This window comes from Neovison vison, chromosome 12, assembly GCF_020171115.1.
Source record: "Neovison vison isolate M4711 chromosome 12, ASM_NN_V1, whole genome shotgun sequence".
NCBI classification, from domain to species: Eukaryota; Metazoa; Chordata; class Mammalia; order Carnivora; family Mustelidae; genus Neogale; species Neogale vison.
This window is the reverse complement of record NC_058102.1, coordinates 26,646,762-26,662,375: the sequence shown is the minus strand read 5'-3', so window position 1 is coordinate 26,662,375 and position 15,614 is coordinate 26,646,762. Positions and strand designations below refer to the sequence as shown.

The 15,614-nt window shown below is 41.2% G+C and overlaps 1 protein-coding gene across 1 annotated transcript in view; it reads left to right on the top strand.

The window, feature by feature from the left end:
- CRADD (CASP2 and RIPK1 domain containing adaptor with death domain) overlaps nucleotides 1-15,229 on the top strand; it is a 178,667-nt gene extending 163,438 nt beyond the window's left edge. Inside the window, exon 3 of the mRNA XM_044227480.1 lies at nucleotides 14,437-15,229. Within this exon, the coding sequence (XP_044083415.1) occupies nucleotides 14,437-14,738 (302 nt within the window). The 3' untranslated portion in view covers nucleotides 14,739-15,229. The remainder of the gene's footprint in view (nucleotides 1-14,436) is intronic.
- Nucleotides 15,230-15,614: the final 385 nt, after the last annotated feature.

Below are 15,614 nucleotides of genomic sequence, written 5' to 3'. Positions count from 1 at the left end.
TGGCTCAGTTGGTTAAGTGTCTGCCTTCAGCTCGGGTCTTGATCCCAGGGTCCTGAGATCAAGTCCCACATCGGGTTCCTTGCTCCATGGGGAGCCTGCTTCTTCCTCTGCCTGCCACATCCCTGCTTGTGCTCTCTTTCTCTCTGACAATTAAATAAATAAAATCTTAAAAAAGAAAGAGAGAGTTAATTCCTCTCTGCTATGATAAATGAGATCACTGACACTCTCCCCGTCTTTCTTTCTTCCCTTCTAGATTTTGGTTAGTTACATTGCTATATCACAAATTCAAGATACAATATTTATATTCTATTCTATAATCTATCTTTAATTTTGATCACTTGTATTATTTTAATATAGTCAAGGTTAATACAGCATTGTATTCTCTTCAGTTGCTTTTTTTTGTGGTTTTATTTATTTATATATTAACATTTTATTTATTCATTTGACAGGGAGAGAGAGCGAGAGAGAGAGAGAGAGAGAGAGAGCACAAGTAGGCAGAGCGGCAGGCAGAGGCAGACAAAGAAGTCTGCTTCTCTGGATCGCAGAACCCTGGGATCATGACCTGAGCTGAAGGCAGATGCTTAACAACTGAGCCACTCAGGCATCCCTGTTCAGTTGTTTAAAATTAGTTTTATATTTAAATGAATTCAGTGCCCTGTGCTAATCTTTTTACGTGTCTTTCCTATTACTGATACCAAGAAATAAGTCAAGGGGCTCAGGGCAGACTATCTGACAGGGGAGCATTGTACCCCAGAGAAGAGAAATATTTTATCATTTGTATTGCTTAGAATTTTGGGCACATGTTGATATGAAAAAGCAGATTTTTAGTGGTTTTATTATTGTTTTTAAATTATCTGCAAACAGTGCATCCTTCCTTTATTGCTTGCATCTAAAGCAAACATTGCCACTGACCCACTCGTGGTATGCCGCTGCTAGCGTCTTCATTTTATTCACTGCACTTACTAGATGGATTGTCAAGACTTTTGAGGCACCTGGGTGGCTCACTCTGTTAAGTGTCTGCCTTTGGCTCAAGACATGTTTGCAGGGTCCTAGGATTGAGCCCCAGATCAGGCGCCACTCAGTGGGGATTCTGCTTCTCCCTCTCCCTCTCCCTCAGTGCTCTCCCTCTCTCTCAAATAAATAAATAAAATTTAAAAAAAAAAAAAAAAAAGGTTGTTCTGAGCCTTCTTTTAAAAGTCTTCATGGCAAGTTCTTGAGTTTTTATCACTAATTTCCTACCAATTACCTATATATTTGAAAAACATCTTGGCTAGGAATAGTATTCATAGACTTTACTTTATTCCCCTTAGAATTTTGGAGGAATTGCTTTATTATCTTTTGCATTTAAAGTACTGTTGAAAATTTAATGGACTTTCTCTTCCTTGTAGCAACTTGCTTTTTCTGCTTAAGGAATTATTTTATTAGAACCAGAAACTCAATTATTTAGCTAGAATATGTCTCACTATTGATTTACTCTCTTATTAGTTATTCCTGAAACACAGTATTCTCTTTCATTTTAGAGATTCTGTTGCTTATTCATTTTAGGGATATTTTCTTGTTTTAGATCTTTGAATTCTTTGGGCTGGGTTTTCTACTTTAGGGATGCCCATTAATCTTTCAATGGATTATATTTTTCTCTCCTCCACAGTCATCATTTTTCTCCAGTTACTTTAAATTCTGCCTTTTATCTCTGTTTACCTCAAGTCTTTCCTGAATATAGATAAATTGAATCATGTTAATTCTTTTCTTTGGTATTTCCAGTTTATGAATTTCATGATGATGCTGTTTTGGTCCTCAATTTATCGTTTTGGTATGACAAGCTGCTTTTAAAATCTCATTTTGTTATTTGATTATCTCATTGTTAAGCTCTTGTTTACTGTATTCATGTTCCTATTATACCCTTATTAAGTTGTTCTATGACAAAATGCTTTCTCTTATTTTGACATCTGTGGATTTGTCAGGGTTTTTTTTTTTCCCCCCCATATAATGTTTTCCTTTTTAAATCACTTGTTACTCTAATATGTTGCTCATTTGCTGTGGAGGCCGAGAAAAATCAAGGCCATCCCTCCTCGAGTTTAGCCTCAGCGTAAGTACAGCCATCTCAGACCCCTGTGCCCAAGGTCTGAACTTTCCCCTACTTTACTTTAGTCCCAGGAAGCCCCACCCTACTCTAGTATCAGAAAGCCCCACCCTGCTTTGGTTCCAGAAACCTCCTCCTTGCTTTAGTAACAGGAACCCATAAATACCCCTGCCTTAGTTAAGCACGGGGTCCAAGTCCCTACTCCGCTGTGTCGGGTGTACTTGGGCCCAAGCTTAAGCTTGTCAAATAAACCCTCGTGTGATTGCATCAGTGCTTGGCTCCTTGGTATGGTAGTCTCTCGGATGCGAAAACTCGGGCACAACATTGTCATTCCATTTCATTCCGTCTTGTACCTGATGGAGCAGCTGGATTCTGCCTTTGGTGCTCTGATACACTGGTGATTTCTCCTTGACCCCCTTCTGACCCCTTGGAGGACTGGCTGTTTCCTGTTCTTTAGCTTAAGGGCACATGTAGGCAGAAGAGTCCGGGCAGGGGACTGAGCTCAGTTGAATTGTTTGTTGTGATATGGAACACCTGTGCCCAGCAGGCTTTACCAAGACCATATGAAATGTCTTGTCACTTCTGCTAGGGATGGTCAGTCCTTATTGTTCACATTTCTGATCTTTCCATACCTCAATGTAGCAGTTACCATCCTCACTCTACTAAAGTTAGAAGAGAAAAAATAACCAATTCATTCCCCTCCAGATTTGGGGATAGGAGAGTGAATCTTTCAGTTGTTTGTTGAATAGTCAATACAGCTCAGGGAATCAGGAATTGGAAGGTGGCTCTGCCATTTTTTTTCATTGGCTTATTTTTATTACTTTTTGTTCATTTCCTTAAGTATTAGAGAGAGTGAAGACTGGAACTGGCCTCAGTTTGCCGTATTTACCTAGAAGCCATCTTGGAATCTTTCTGACTCGTCAAATTAAACGTGGATGTGGCCCAGTTAAGTATAGAAAGCGAGTAGCTGCCTATGCTTCACCTTGACAGTATTTTATTATTATGGAGTCATGCCCCCTTTTTATTTTCTATTCAGTCCCAGATTACGCAATATAATTTCTTTGGTTTTTGAGTGCTAAGTAACTTAAAAGTGGGAGCATTTGGGGGGGCGCCTGGGTGGCTCAGTGGGTTAAGCCGCTGCCTTCGGCTCAGGTCATGATCTCAGGGTCCTGGGATCGAGTCCCGCATCGGGCTCCCTGCTCAGCAGGGAGCCTGCTTCCTCCTCTCTCTCTCTCTCTGCCTGCCTCTCTGCCTACTTGTGATCTCTCTCTGTCAAATAAATAAATAAATAATCTTAAAAAAAAAAGTGGGAGCATTTGGTAACACCTAGCCATAGAGTAGACAGCAGAGCTAAGTGAATTTATTATAATTGTAATGGATCATTGCTTTTAATTTGTTTATTTATCCAACAACATTCATTTATGTAGTGAGTGCTGACTATGTGCTAGGTACCATTTTAGGTGCCTGGGATACCTCATTAAACAAAAACCAACAAGGTTCTCCTGCCTGTGAGGAGCTTCCATTGTAGCAGAGACAGGATGAGTGTGTGGGGTAAGGACAGATAGCAACAACAGACAACGGTGCGTTGGTGAGCTACAGATCAGAAAGTACTATGTAGATATGGGGGATCACAGAGTGGAATGGGTGCTGTGATTAAGAACAGGCTGGTCAGTCCACGGGGGAGGGAGTCAGCGGAAGAACATTCCAGCGAGAGGGACCGGCTGTGCAAGGTCCTACGGTTCCAGGTTGGTGGGTGGTTTCAAGGAGCAGAGTGAATGGCAGGTTGACGGACTTGAGTCAGGTCTGTGCAAGTACGTGAGAAAAATCAGTGGCCCAGAAGGTTGTAACATAAACTTTTAAAGTTTTTGTACTATTTTGAAAAAGTTGATTCTACCAGTATTCACTGGGTGTTTATTTGCTATGGGAGGATATGTTTCCATCTGTGATCTTTAAAAAGCTGAAGCAAATTAGCAAAAACCATAATTAAAACCACAGAAGTCTTTGTTCTGTCTAGAAGACATATAGGAAAAGTAATGCAACAATAAATGAATAGTTGTTCCCTAATGAGAAATCAAAAAACAAGATCTGTAGAAAATAAAATTGCTTTTTAAAAAGGTAGTATAATATGTTGTATCTAAATGAGGCTTTGGCACTCATCTGGTTTTACTTTTTACAAATGAGAATACAATCCAAGAGAGCCTAAATGTCTTACCCCAAGTTATATGGCTAGTTGATCGCAAATTCAAATAGGGATAGGGCCCATGCCTGCTGATTAATTCTTTGCCCCGAGCTGTGGTCACCCTGCCTCTGGCCTTTTATTTCAGGGAGAACTCCATTATTGCTAATAGTTTTGTTGTTGACCTTCCATGGACTTGATAGTCAAATCAAGTTTTCCATGACAATAAGTATGATTTACTTGTATTTTGCAACAGGGCCTTGTTATTTGAAGTGGGCGGTCAGTCACTTCATCATCTTGGAATCAGTTTTTGAAAGACCAGTTTATTTCTTCACCTTTCTGTGAGGACCACATTGTTCTCTGTGATTATCTATCAGAACAAGTGGTTCTAATTAGTTTTCTTTCCAAGGTGCTTTTCTTTCATTTCCCAGCAGCCAGTCCCTCCGCCAAAGGCATTTCTCTGCTGAGCCACTGCACTGGGGAACCAGGGTTCACGTGGGCCCTGGGAGGCGGCCGGTCAGGTTGGCTTTCTCAGGCTGGTAGTATCCCCAACCTCTCCGTTTGCTTCCCTCCCACAATAAACTGTTCTTTCTGTCTCAAATACATTCTTTCATTTGTGTGTGTTTTCACTAATGGTGTTGTTTTGAAATACATATTTTAGAATTTGCATTGGTATAGGTCTCCTTCTTTTTTCTTACATTTCTGCTTTATCCTGACTGTCCAGCATTCCCTTTGTGCCCCCTCAAGTTTGTCTCTTCCCGTAGTAATGAGCTCAGATACTGCTTCCAGCAGATTTCTTCCCATAGAATTCTGACATGACCCCTCATGAATCTGTGTGAGAATGTTTCTGGGATCTGTGAACCCCAAAAGATGACAACTGGGTTAAAAGGCATATGCATACTTCCTAGCACAAACAACACGATTTGTATACAAACAGCCTTTTCCGTGTCCCTTATGGGACTTTTTCGGAGTTTTTCTGTGGTACATATACATAGGAACAAGATCGTACACCACGTTCCCATTTACTCCCATGCCTGCTTGCTTATGGAATGGCTGCCCAGTCCTCATTCCCACCAGTGAGGAATATAGTTCTACATCTCCACATCTCTGCCAGAACTTGGTATTGCCTATATTTCTAGGCACAAAAAGGGATTCATCATGATTATTTCCATTGTTATTTCTTAAATTTCTGGGTTTGAGCCTCTCTCTGAGTTTCCTCAAATTCAAGTCACCTTGTCGTAACTTCATCCTTTTTTCTGTGGAGGTGCTTATCTTTTTCCTCTTGGTTTTCGGGGGTCCTTGTACATCCACATAGTCCTGTCTCCTGGGCTTTAGACATTGACAAGTATCTTTGTCCATTCTGCTCTGTCATCTGGAATAATGGTCTCCTTCACTGAGCAGAAATTTTTAATTTTGATGGAAAAAAACTCATCTTTTGGGGATTCATTGAAAAAGACACTTCCCACTGCTGGTAATAAAGATAATCTCCATTATTTGTAGCTTTATCTTTTATGTTTTACCTTTATCCATACAGACTCAATCACTGTGTAGGGTGTGGTGTAAAAAAGTATCATTTTACATTTCCCTGTATAATTAGTTTTTCCCAGTTTGGAGAAAGCCTCTTCTTTCCCCATTATAAAATTTTAATTGTTATTATAAGAATTGTCATGTTTATGTAATAATAATGTCATCCCACCCAGGGCACGAATGACTCTCCATTTATTCAGATCTTGCTTTATGTCTTTTAATTCGTGCTTAAAATTTTCCCTGTTGAGGTCTTATGTGAACTTTGCTAATTTAATTTCTAGATACTTTATGGTTTTTATTGTTTATTTTTTATCATATTTTGTGTTTGTTGGTTTTTAAGTTGTTATCTGGTGATTTTACTCAGCCCTCTTAATTATTCTAGTGGATTATTTGTTTATTTGTTTATTTATTTATTTTTAAAGATTTATCTGTTTATTTGAGAGAGAAAGACAGGCGGGGCAGAGGGAGAGCAAGAGAGAGTCTCAAGCAGACTTTCTTCTCGGTGTGGAGTCCAAAGCGGGGCTCAATCTCACAACCCTGAGATCATGTCCCAGGCTGAAGCCGAGTCAGATGCTTAACTGACTGTGCCACCCAGGCGTCCGTCTAATGGATTATCTATTGATCCTGGCCTTTTCTTACATATTAGATCAAATGATCTGAAAATAGTGATGGTTTTATCTCTTCCCCTCAAATGCTTATACCTAACTTCTTTTTTTCTTTATAGCTCTGGTTAGGACCTTCACTATTATATACAACAGTAGTGGTGACACTGGGCATTCCTTTTTTTGTTTCTGCCCTTAAGGGGAAAATGTTTAAAAGATATCTATTAAATCAAATGCTTATTGAAGACTTTCATAATCTTCACCAAGTTAAATAGGTTCTCCATATTCCTAATTTTTAAAGAAATCTTTTTAAGAAATCATAAATATGTGTCAAATTTTATCAAATACTTTTTTGCATCTATTAAGATAATAGTGACTTATCTCTTTGGACTACTGAGGTATTGAATTAATTGATCTAGTGATACTAAAATTATTATAATCCTGGAATAAACTCTACTTGTTTCTAATATGTTATTTTAAATCTTTTTTACTCAATAAATACTTAGGATTTTTACATATGAAATAATCATTGAAAAGAACCTGTAACTTTTCTTGTATTCTCCTTATCCTGTTTCAAACAAAAAGTAAAGCAGCCTAATAAAATAGGCTATAGAACTTCTGTTATTTTTCAATTTCCTAGAACATCTTACAGAAGATAGGAAATTAAATGTTTCATGAACATTTGATATAGCTCACCTGTAAAACTGTCTGGGCCTAGGGCCCTTGAGCAGGGGAAGACTTTGATTGACATTTCTATGTATTTAATACTTAGGTCTATTCAAGTTTTCCATTTTTTCCTGCACCAGTTTTGGCATTATATATATCCCAGTATCAGTTCATCTAGATTTTAAAAATGTATCAGTATACTTGTGAGTGTTTATAAATTATTGCTTAGCAAATTTTTACTCCTACTTCCCTGTGAGAACATTTAATACACTGTCCTGGTGGTCTTAGACTTGGCCACATGCCTTGCTTTGGTCAGTGGAACATCAGTGAACTCAGCCTGCAGAGGCCTTACATGTCCTTGAGGCAGGAGTTAGCCTTTTGCTCCTAAAAAGTGGTTACACTAGAAAGGGGCAGTCTCTTAGTTCAACTTTTTTTTGGTTCAGCAAACCTAAAGCATATGATACTCCCACCAGTGACAGTGGTTCACTGCAGCAGTGAGTTGAGAAGGGTAATATATTACCAAATTCTGCATAGGAATGTATATAGTTTTCAAAAGTGCAACCCCATATCCAACTGAGTCACTGTTACAAGGAACTCATAATGTACTTTATATCTCTAGCTATATCACAAAGTAACTGAAGTTTAAAAAGGAATTTTATAGGGGGCACCTGGGTGGCTCAGTCTGTTTAGCATCTGTCTTTGGCTCAGGTCATGATCCCGCGTCCTGGGGTGGAGCCCAATGTTTGGCTCCCTGCTCGGGGCGAGCCTGCTTCTCTCTCTTCGTCCACCCCTCTCCCCTACTTGTGCTCTTGCACATGCTCTCTCTCTCTCAAATAAATAAATAATATCATTTTTTAAAAGGAATTTTATAGTTAAAATCCTTTCTGTTATTGTAGATTCCTGAGCAGAGATTTATCTGAGTCTCCTAGCAGCTGTTTATGGGTCTGCTGTGCCTTTGCTTTACTCCATAATCTTCAGTCTCTGAACTGTGCTTTTGAATCCTGTACAGTTCCTCTTTTTGAGGTCACCGTTAAGGTGGCCACATATTGTAGAAGAATATAGATCAGAAAGGGGAGGTTGACCAGACAGGAAGATGGGCTTGCCGACTTTCCTTCACCTGGAGATTGCACACTCAGCCAGGATAGACCAGGGGGTGCTGTCCATGCAAAGATTTGTTGGAAGAAATGACTTCTTTTTCTGGAACAAATAAAAAAGTCAGAATCACATACCTGTGGAGATGATGAATTTGAAACTTGACTTGGAAGAACTTTTTTAACAATATGATGAGTTTTTTTCCCCTTCCTTCCCCTATGTTCCTCTGTTTTGTTTCTTTTTTTTTTTTTTTTAAGATTTTATTTATTTATTTGACAGAGAGAAATCACAAGTAGATGGAGAGGCAGGCAGAGAGAGAGAGAGAGAAGCAGGCTCCCCGCTAAGCAGAGAACCCGATGCGGGACTCGATCCCAGGACCCTGAGATCATGACCTGAGCCGAAGGCAGCGGCTTAACCCACTGAGCCACCCAGGCGCCCCTCTGTTTTGTTTCTTAAATTCCACATATGAGTGAAACCATATGATACTGTCTTTCTCTTAACTGTGGGAAACAAGCTGAGTTCTGCTGGAGGGGAGATTGGGGGCGAGGGGTAACTGGGTGACGGGTGTTAAGGAGGGCATGTGATGTGATGACCACTGGGTGTTATATGCAATTGATGAATCACTGAACTCTACCTCTGAAACTAATAGTATACTATATGTTAATTAACAGAATTTGAATAAAATTAAGTTTAAAAAAAGAGTGAAATAAATATGGTACTATACATTGAGTTCCATATTGTGCTCAGCAAGGGGCTAAATCTTGGAGGAAGGCAAGAAGTAGAAGACGTGATCTCTACCCATGAGAGCTCAGGAGACAGAAGAGTCTTAAAAGAAACAAAAAGTTAAGTATGAATCTTTTAGACTGGACTCTAAATGCAATAAGAATGGGAAAGGAGATTTTTGGTGGTTAATTAGGTATGAATGAGGGAGGAGGAGATAGTTGGAGATGTAATGACCACAGGGAGGGGAGGGAGGAAGGGTGGGCGTTCATAGGGAGATGGGGAATAGGGTATTTATCCCTTCAAATTGATGGCTTCGTTGTGGTAGAGGGGTTTGGAAGCGAATGTTGTTTTGTTTGAAACATAGGAGTTTTCGCTTCATTGAGAATGGGATTATAGAGTTGCATGCAAGATTTAGAATCTGTATGAGAGAGAACATTCTGGCAGTATAGAAGGAGCTAATTCCCCATCTAGAATATTTAAAACCAGTTAACACTTCTGTCACAGTATCTGGTGGTTCTTAACCAGGCACAGTGCTGCCTCAGCCCCAGGTATGTGGACTTATGTGCTCAGGCTGGGGTTACTAGTGCATCGGAGGTGCAGGCCATGAACAGGTACATGGACAGCCCTGCTTAATGGATGGCCTACCTCAAAGGCTTGTGATGTTTTTGGTGAGAAACACCAGACTTCCCACACACCAGTCATTCGGCTTCTGCTGGTACAATTTTTGCTCTCTCTTTGTACCACCTGTACTGCTAACTCCTTGCTTGTATTTAAATTTACTTTTTATTTAAAAATCTACTTCTCTTTTTTTGTTACTTTTGTGTCATTCTGGATCTGCTTTTTAACTTTTATTTTCTTATCTTAATTCTTGTAGTCATGAGTTTGAAATGTTATTTATACTTTTCTAATTGTATTAAAATAGATACTATTTTAACAGTAGGACTGTTTATTTATCAGATTACTATTTTTTTAATAGATGACTATTCTAATACAGAATGCTCACCTGTGGACCTCTGGATATCCTCTTGTACACTGCTTGTGGTATGCAATCAAGCTCTGTGAACAGTGGTCAGATGGTCACAGTGGGTTAATTTATAGCTTGACCTGATTTTATATAGTATATTCTTGGGTGTTGACACTAAAGCCTTGGGACTCTCATTTTTTTAATTTATTATTTTTTATTTTTTTAGATTTTTATTTATTTATTTGATAGAAATCACAAGGAGGCAGAGAGAGGGAGAAGCAGGCTCCCTGCTGAGCAGAGAGCCTGATGCAGGGCTCAATCCCAGGACCCTGAGATCATGACCTGAGCCGAAGGCAGAGGCCTAAACCTCTGAGCCACCCAGGCTCCCCCCTTGGGACTCTCATATTTTCAACTTTGCATTCAGCAGAATTCACACGTTGGAAGGGCCTCATGAGGATACTTCCCCTGCTCGAGATCAGATAGCACAAACAGCTGTTATGGTCTCCTCATGTCTGGAAGGTCTCCTTGGAAGGGTTTACACGTGCTCTTGGCTGAGTAGTGCTTCTGTGCCCAGTTATTTTAGCTCCGGCCTGTGTCCACAAACTGCTGGCCATCTCTGAGTTCCGAGGCAGTATTCCCAAGGGATATGTGATCCTGAACATGCAGAGGAATGAGAGCAAATACTGCCCTGACTCCCAAATAATTGACCCAAAGCCTATGTTGCATTAATATTTGGCCAGGAGTCAGAAAGGTGACGGTATAGCAGAACCACAGAGGCTCCCTCCCCAACACCTGATGAACTGATCCAAAACATTCTCCAGCATCAACCAGCCAAACAAACAAAAAATCCAATCACAACTTTGATGCCATGTACTTTGAAAAATGGCAGGCCCTTTCCAAAGGCAGAAAACACCCCACCCTGAACCTTCAGAAGCAGTCCTGGGAAAAGAAGGGAGGGAAGGGTACAAAATCTCAGGACCCCTACTAAATCAGATTGGTATGAAAGAAGCTGGTGGAGGAGGTGAGTAGACATCTTGGTTGATGTCAGGAGACATTGTCAGCAGAGGCTGGAAGGCAACCCAGGGCAGGCCATCTCTGTGCTGAGCTACGGGAAAGGGACCGCAGGAGTGTGTGCACCCTGGCTAGGCAGAACAGGCTGCAGCCTGAGACATTTCCTTGGCTTCCAAAAGAGAGAGCAGCACACCGGACCCCCAACCAGGGCAGGCCTAGTGTGTCCTGCCTTTCCTCTGTGGCAGAACACTGCGTAAAAAGCATCAGCCAAGCACAAATTGTAGCTCAGAGGGAGAGAGTGTTAGGGGTACGTTGGCTTACTGTAAAAGAGCAAACAGAAGCTCTGGATAGAGACGCTCGTCTTAAATGTGAGCAAGATGAAGGTGAGTGTCAACGACAGCTACGTGAGAACGCTACAGCAGAATAAAGAAGGGAGCGGGGATACAACGGGTTGGGCCCGAACAGAAACCCAGGGCAAGGAAACTCAGCCTCACAAGTATTTCGTGCTGTCAGAGAGCTCAGGATCAATTCAGTGGAAATAAAAACTTAATGTAGTTATGAGAAGACAACAATGAGATTTTTAAAAATTTTCATTTTTAATTGTGATAAAATATAACGTGAAACTGGCCATCTTTTCCATTTGGGGGAGTACAGTTCAGTAGTGTTACGTACACTCACGTTATGCAGCCAACCTCCAGAACTCCTCTCACGTTGCAGAACTGCCTGCCCATGAAACAATTCCCCATTCCCCCCACGCTCTCTCCTGGTAACCACCGTTCTTTCCATCTCAGTGAATTTCACTAGCACAGGTACTTCGTAGGAATGAGTTCATAGAGGACTTGCTCTTTGGTGACTGGCTTATTTCACTTGGCATAATGTCTTCAAGTCTTACCCATGTTGTAGCTTGAGACAGAATGTCTTCCCTTGTAAGACTGAATAATATTCTAATGCATGATCGACCACGTTTTGTTTCTCCTTCCATTCCCTGATGCACACTCGGTTGCTTCTACTTTTTGGCTACTGGGAACAATGCTGCTATGAAGATGGGTGTATAAATAACTCTTGGACTCACTGCTTTCCGTCCTTTTGGGTGTATACGCCAGGAGGAGAACTGCTAGATTGTGTGATATCCCATGTCTTGTTGTTTAAGGAACCATCGCACTCTTTTCCGTAGCAGCTGGGCCATTTTATATCCTCACCAATACATGTCATTTTGGTGGGGATTTTTGGTTTTGTTCTGTTTTTGTTGTTGTTTTGTTTTTGACAATAGCCATTCTAGTGGAAATGAGGTTGAATGGGAATTTTAAAATACACGTTGATGAGGGGCACCTGGGTAGCCCACGCAGTTAAGTGTCCAACTCTTAATTTCAGCTCAGGTCATGATGTCAGGGTTGTAAGATTGAGGTCTGTGTTGGACTCTGCCCGGGGCATGGGGCCTGCTTGAGATTGTCTCTCCCTTTCTCTGTCCCCTCACCCCTGCTTGTGTGCATACATTCTCTCTCTTGCTCTCTAAAACAAAAAAAAGAGAAAGAGAAATTATATAGGCAAGAAATGATATAGGCAAGAAATGAGGAAAGGAAGAAGAAACACCAAGTGTTAATTATACAGCATTAATGTAAAAATATATAGTTTAGCTCTTAAATTTTCATATATTTTTTTCTCAGCGTTAAATCTTGTGTGTGTATGTGTTGCTGTTGTTGGTTAAATAGTTAACTATAAGTCAAAAAGCCATTTAATTTTCACTTCTGTTTCTTTTTTTTTCTGTTAAATTCAAGCAAAATTAAATAACCTTTATGAGAAAAAAACCAATAATATAGCATATATGCTTGAAGAGTTATCCAGAGTAATGTTCACCAACTCTAAGTGGTGGGTTATTGGAGGACTTGCTTTCTCCTTTGTACTCTTTTATGTGGCTTGAATTTTTTTTAATGAGCCCACATGTTTATGAAAGTGCCCATAGTTTTATAAAAACCATAAAATTGTTACCATTAATATAAAATATTGGTCCGTAGTATCATCATTATTCTAGTTGGGTCTTAATCATTTGAAAAAATTACAGTCTTGTCTTGACAAACACCAGAAAGAGCCCTTGACAGGACTTTTGCAACTCGTGCCTCAGATATTGGCAACTACCTTGGGGCAAAAGGCATGTGCAGTGGAAAGCATTAGCTATTCTAATAGGATGCTTTTTGACTTCTTATTGAATTCATAAATCTGAACAATGAGCTGGTGAGTGTGAAGTGGGATTGACTTGGATTCCCATGATGCTGGTGACAGAAAGCGTGGTACAAGTGTAGTGCGGTTTGTTGTGCACATGGCTGAATGAGGAACATGAAAACCGTACTTCTCGTTCGGCCCTAACCAATACGCAACACCAGAATTTTGGACATTTGGAGTGCCTCTCACTCTCTGCACTTCCTTACACTGAACTTCCTTCTTTTCTTGAATTTGCCATGGTCTCCTGCCTCCGGGCCTTTGCACAGGCAATTTCCTCTCCTCAGGGCACACTTCCTTTCCCTTTATTGGGTTCTTTCTCGTGTTCAGGGCTTAGTTTTAGCCTCCTTCCTCTAGAAGGCCTTCTGCATTGTAACTGATGGTACTTCTTCCTTGATATGCCTGGCAGTCTATAGTCACTCACTTGGTGTCAGAGTTCCACAAAAGCCTGGCTTGGGGGCGACTAGGATCTAGGAAGGGCAAGGTCAGGTTCTCTCATTGCTCTTCCATAGCACAAGTTTAGTTTTCTTCCTCTGGGCTCCACCAGGGTGGTAACTCTCCTCCAGCTACCTTGTGGCCTCTGAGTTTTCTTTTTTTCTCAGCAGGCCTCTTTGGTTCTGCTTCTGTTGGAAACTGCAACTTTTCTTGGTAATGTTCAAGTTTATCAGGAGAGAGTAGCTGTTCTGTTTAGCCCGTTTCCCTCAAGCACTGGCCATTCCTGCAGCAGAGGGTATCACCCCTGCACCCACAGGCCTGTGCCAGAGGGAACTGGGGCCCAGGCTGGCATTCTTAATTCCCTCTGAACCTCCTGCTTGGCCTCTTTGGTAACAGAGATGGAGGGAAGAAAGCCCGTTATAAAGCTTTGTGTGCCAAGAAATCCTAAACATATGTTTTATATATAAAAGACCAAAAAGAAAGGTCAAATCAGGGGGTGCTTGGGTGACTCAGTGGGTTAAGGTCTCTGCCTTCGGCTTGGGTCATGATCTGAGGGTCCTGGGATCGAGCCCCACATCAGGCTCTCTGCTCAGCAGGGAGCCTGCTTCCCTTCCACTCTCTGCCTACTTGTGGTCTCTGTCTGTCAAATAGATAAAAATATTTGGGGGGAAAAAAAGGTCAAATCATTATCAGTGGGTTTCTCTGATGGGATTTCTAGTTATTTTTACTTTCCTGTTTTAACCTTTTCTGCAATAAACATTTTCATAGATGCTAAATGGTATTTTGTAAGCTCCTATATGTGACCTTTGACTGAGCAGCCCTCAAGAAAACTAGGGAAAGCTGGCCCTGCCTGATGAAGCGTAATGCTGTTCTAGTCACTTTTTTCATGTATGCCTCCATCTGATGTGTTTGTTTGCTCTTTCCCCCATGTCTCTCTTTTCTCCAGATGACCGGATGACTGGCATCCCTCCACACATCCTCAACAGCTCCCCGTCAGACCGGCAGATCAACCAGCTGGCCCAGAGGCTGGGCCCTGAGTGGGAGCCTGTGGTGCTGTCTCTGGGTCTGTCCCAGTCGGATATCTACCGCTGTAAGGCCAACCACCCCCACAACGTGCAGTCACAGATGGTGGAGGCCTTCATTCGCTGGCGCCAGCGCAATGGGAAGCAGGCCACCTTCCGGAGCCTGCACAGAGGCCTCCAGGCCGTGGAGGTGGACCCCTCAGTGCTCCAGCACATGTTGGAATGATGGGGTCTCCCGACACCATCCCATGGGAGAGTGTGTCCCCAAGTTGCATGGGCGGAATCCTGACTTTCTCCCAGGGCAAGTAGTTTCTGGGCTTTCCGGGGGTGGGGGTAGGAGTGGGGTTGGGGGGGAGTGGTGTCTTTTCTTTTTAATGATCTGTAAATGAAAGGAGAAAATGAGATTTCCAGGTGGCCTTACTTAAAAGGCCAAATTACTCAGTAGCTCTACCACATCATCGACTTGACAATTCATTGCTCTTAATGTCTTGAAGATTGCGTTGTTTTAATTGTGTGAGCGCCTTTTAATAAACTGGTAAATCATAATGGCTCAAAAAAAATTACTGTCTTATCATATTACATACAGATGTCCTATAGATAGATAGATAGAGATATCTGTCTATATCTATCTATAACATCTACTTTGATACTGCCTGGGAACTGAACTGTGGACTTTGCTATTATCGATGATAATAAAAAGTGAATTACTGTACAGAATGTGGCCTTTCATGAGACAGTATTATTTGTTTTTTCTCATTCCTGTAGTACCTAGATTAAGGGTGTAAAATTACAGTAGTCCTTTTTTTGGAACACAATTACTAGTAGTGACCAAATGGTTACTTTCTCCAGTCAGGATAAATCGCTCAGAGGGGATGTCTGCATTACATTTAAGACACTGAAGCTCCCTGTAAGGCCAGTTTGGGTACGAGCGTGCATCCCTGAGCCCTTCATCTTTGAGAGATTGCTTAAGAAAATCCTGTGTTTAAAGGATTTAGTTGGGGGACAAAAGAGGGTGTGGTCTTTCCGTTGACGTTGTAGTGATTGAAGTGTTACACTCCCAAGGAGTATGACTTAGTCTTCTGTCTTTTTATTAATGACACAT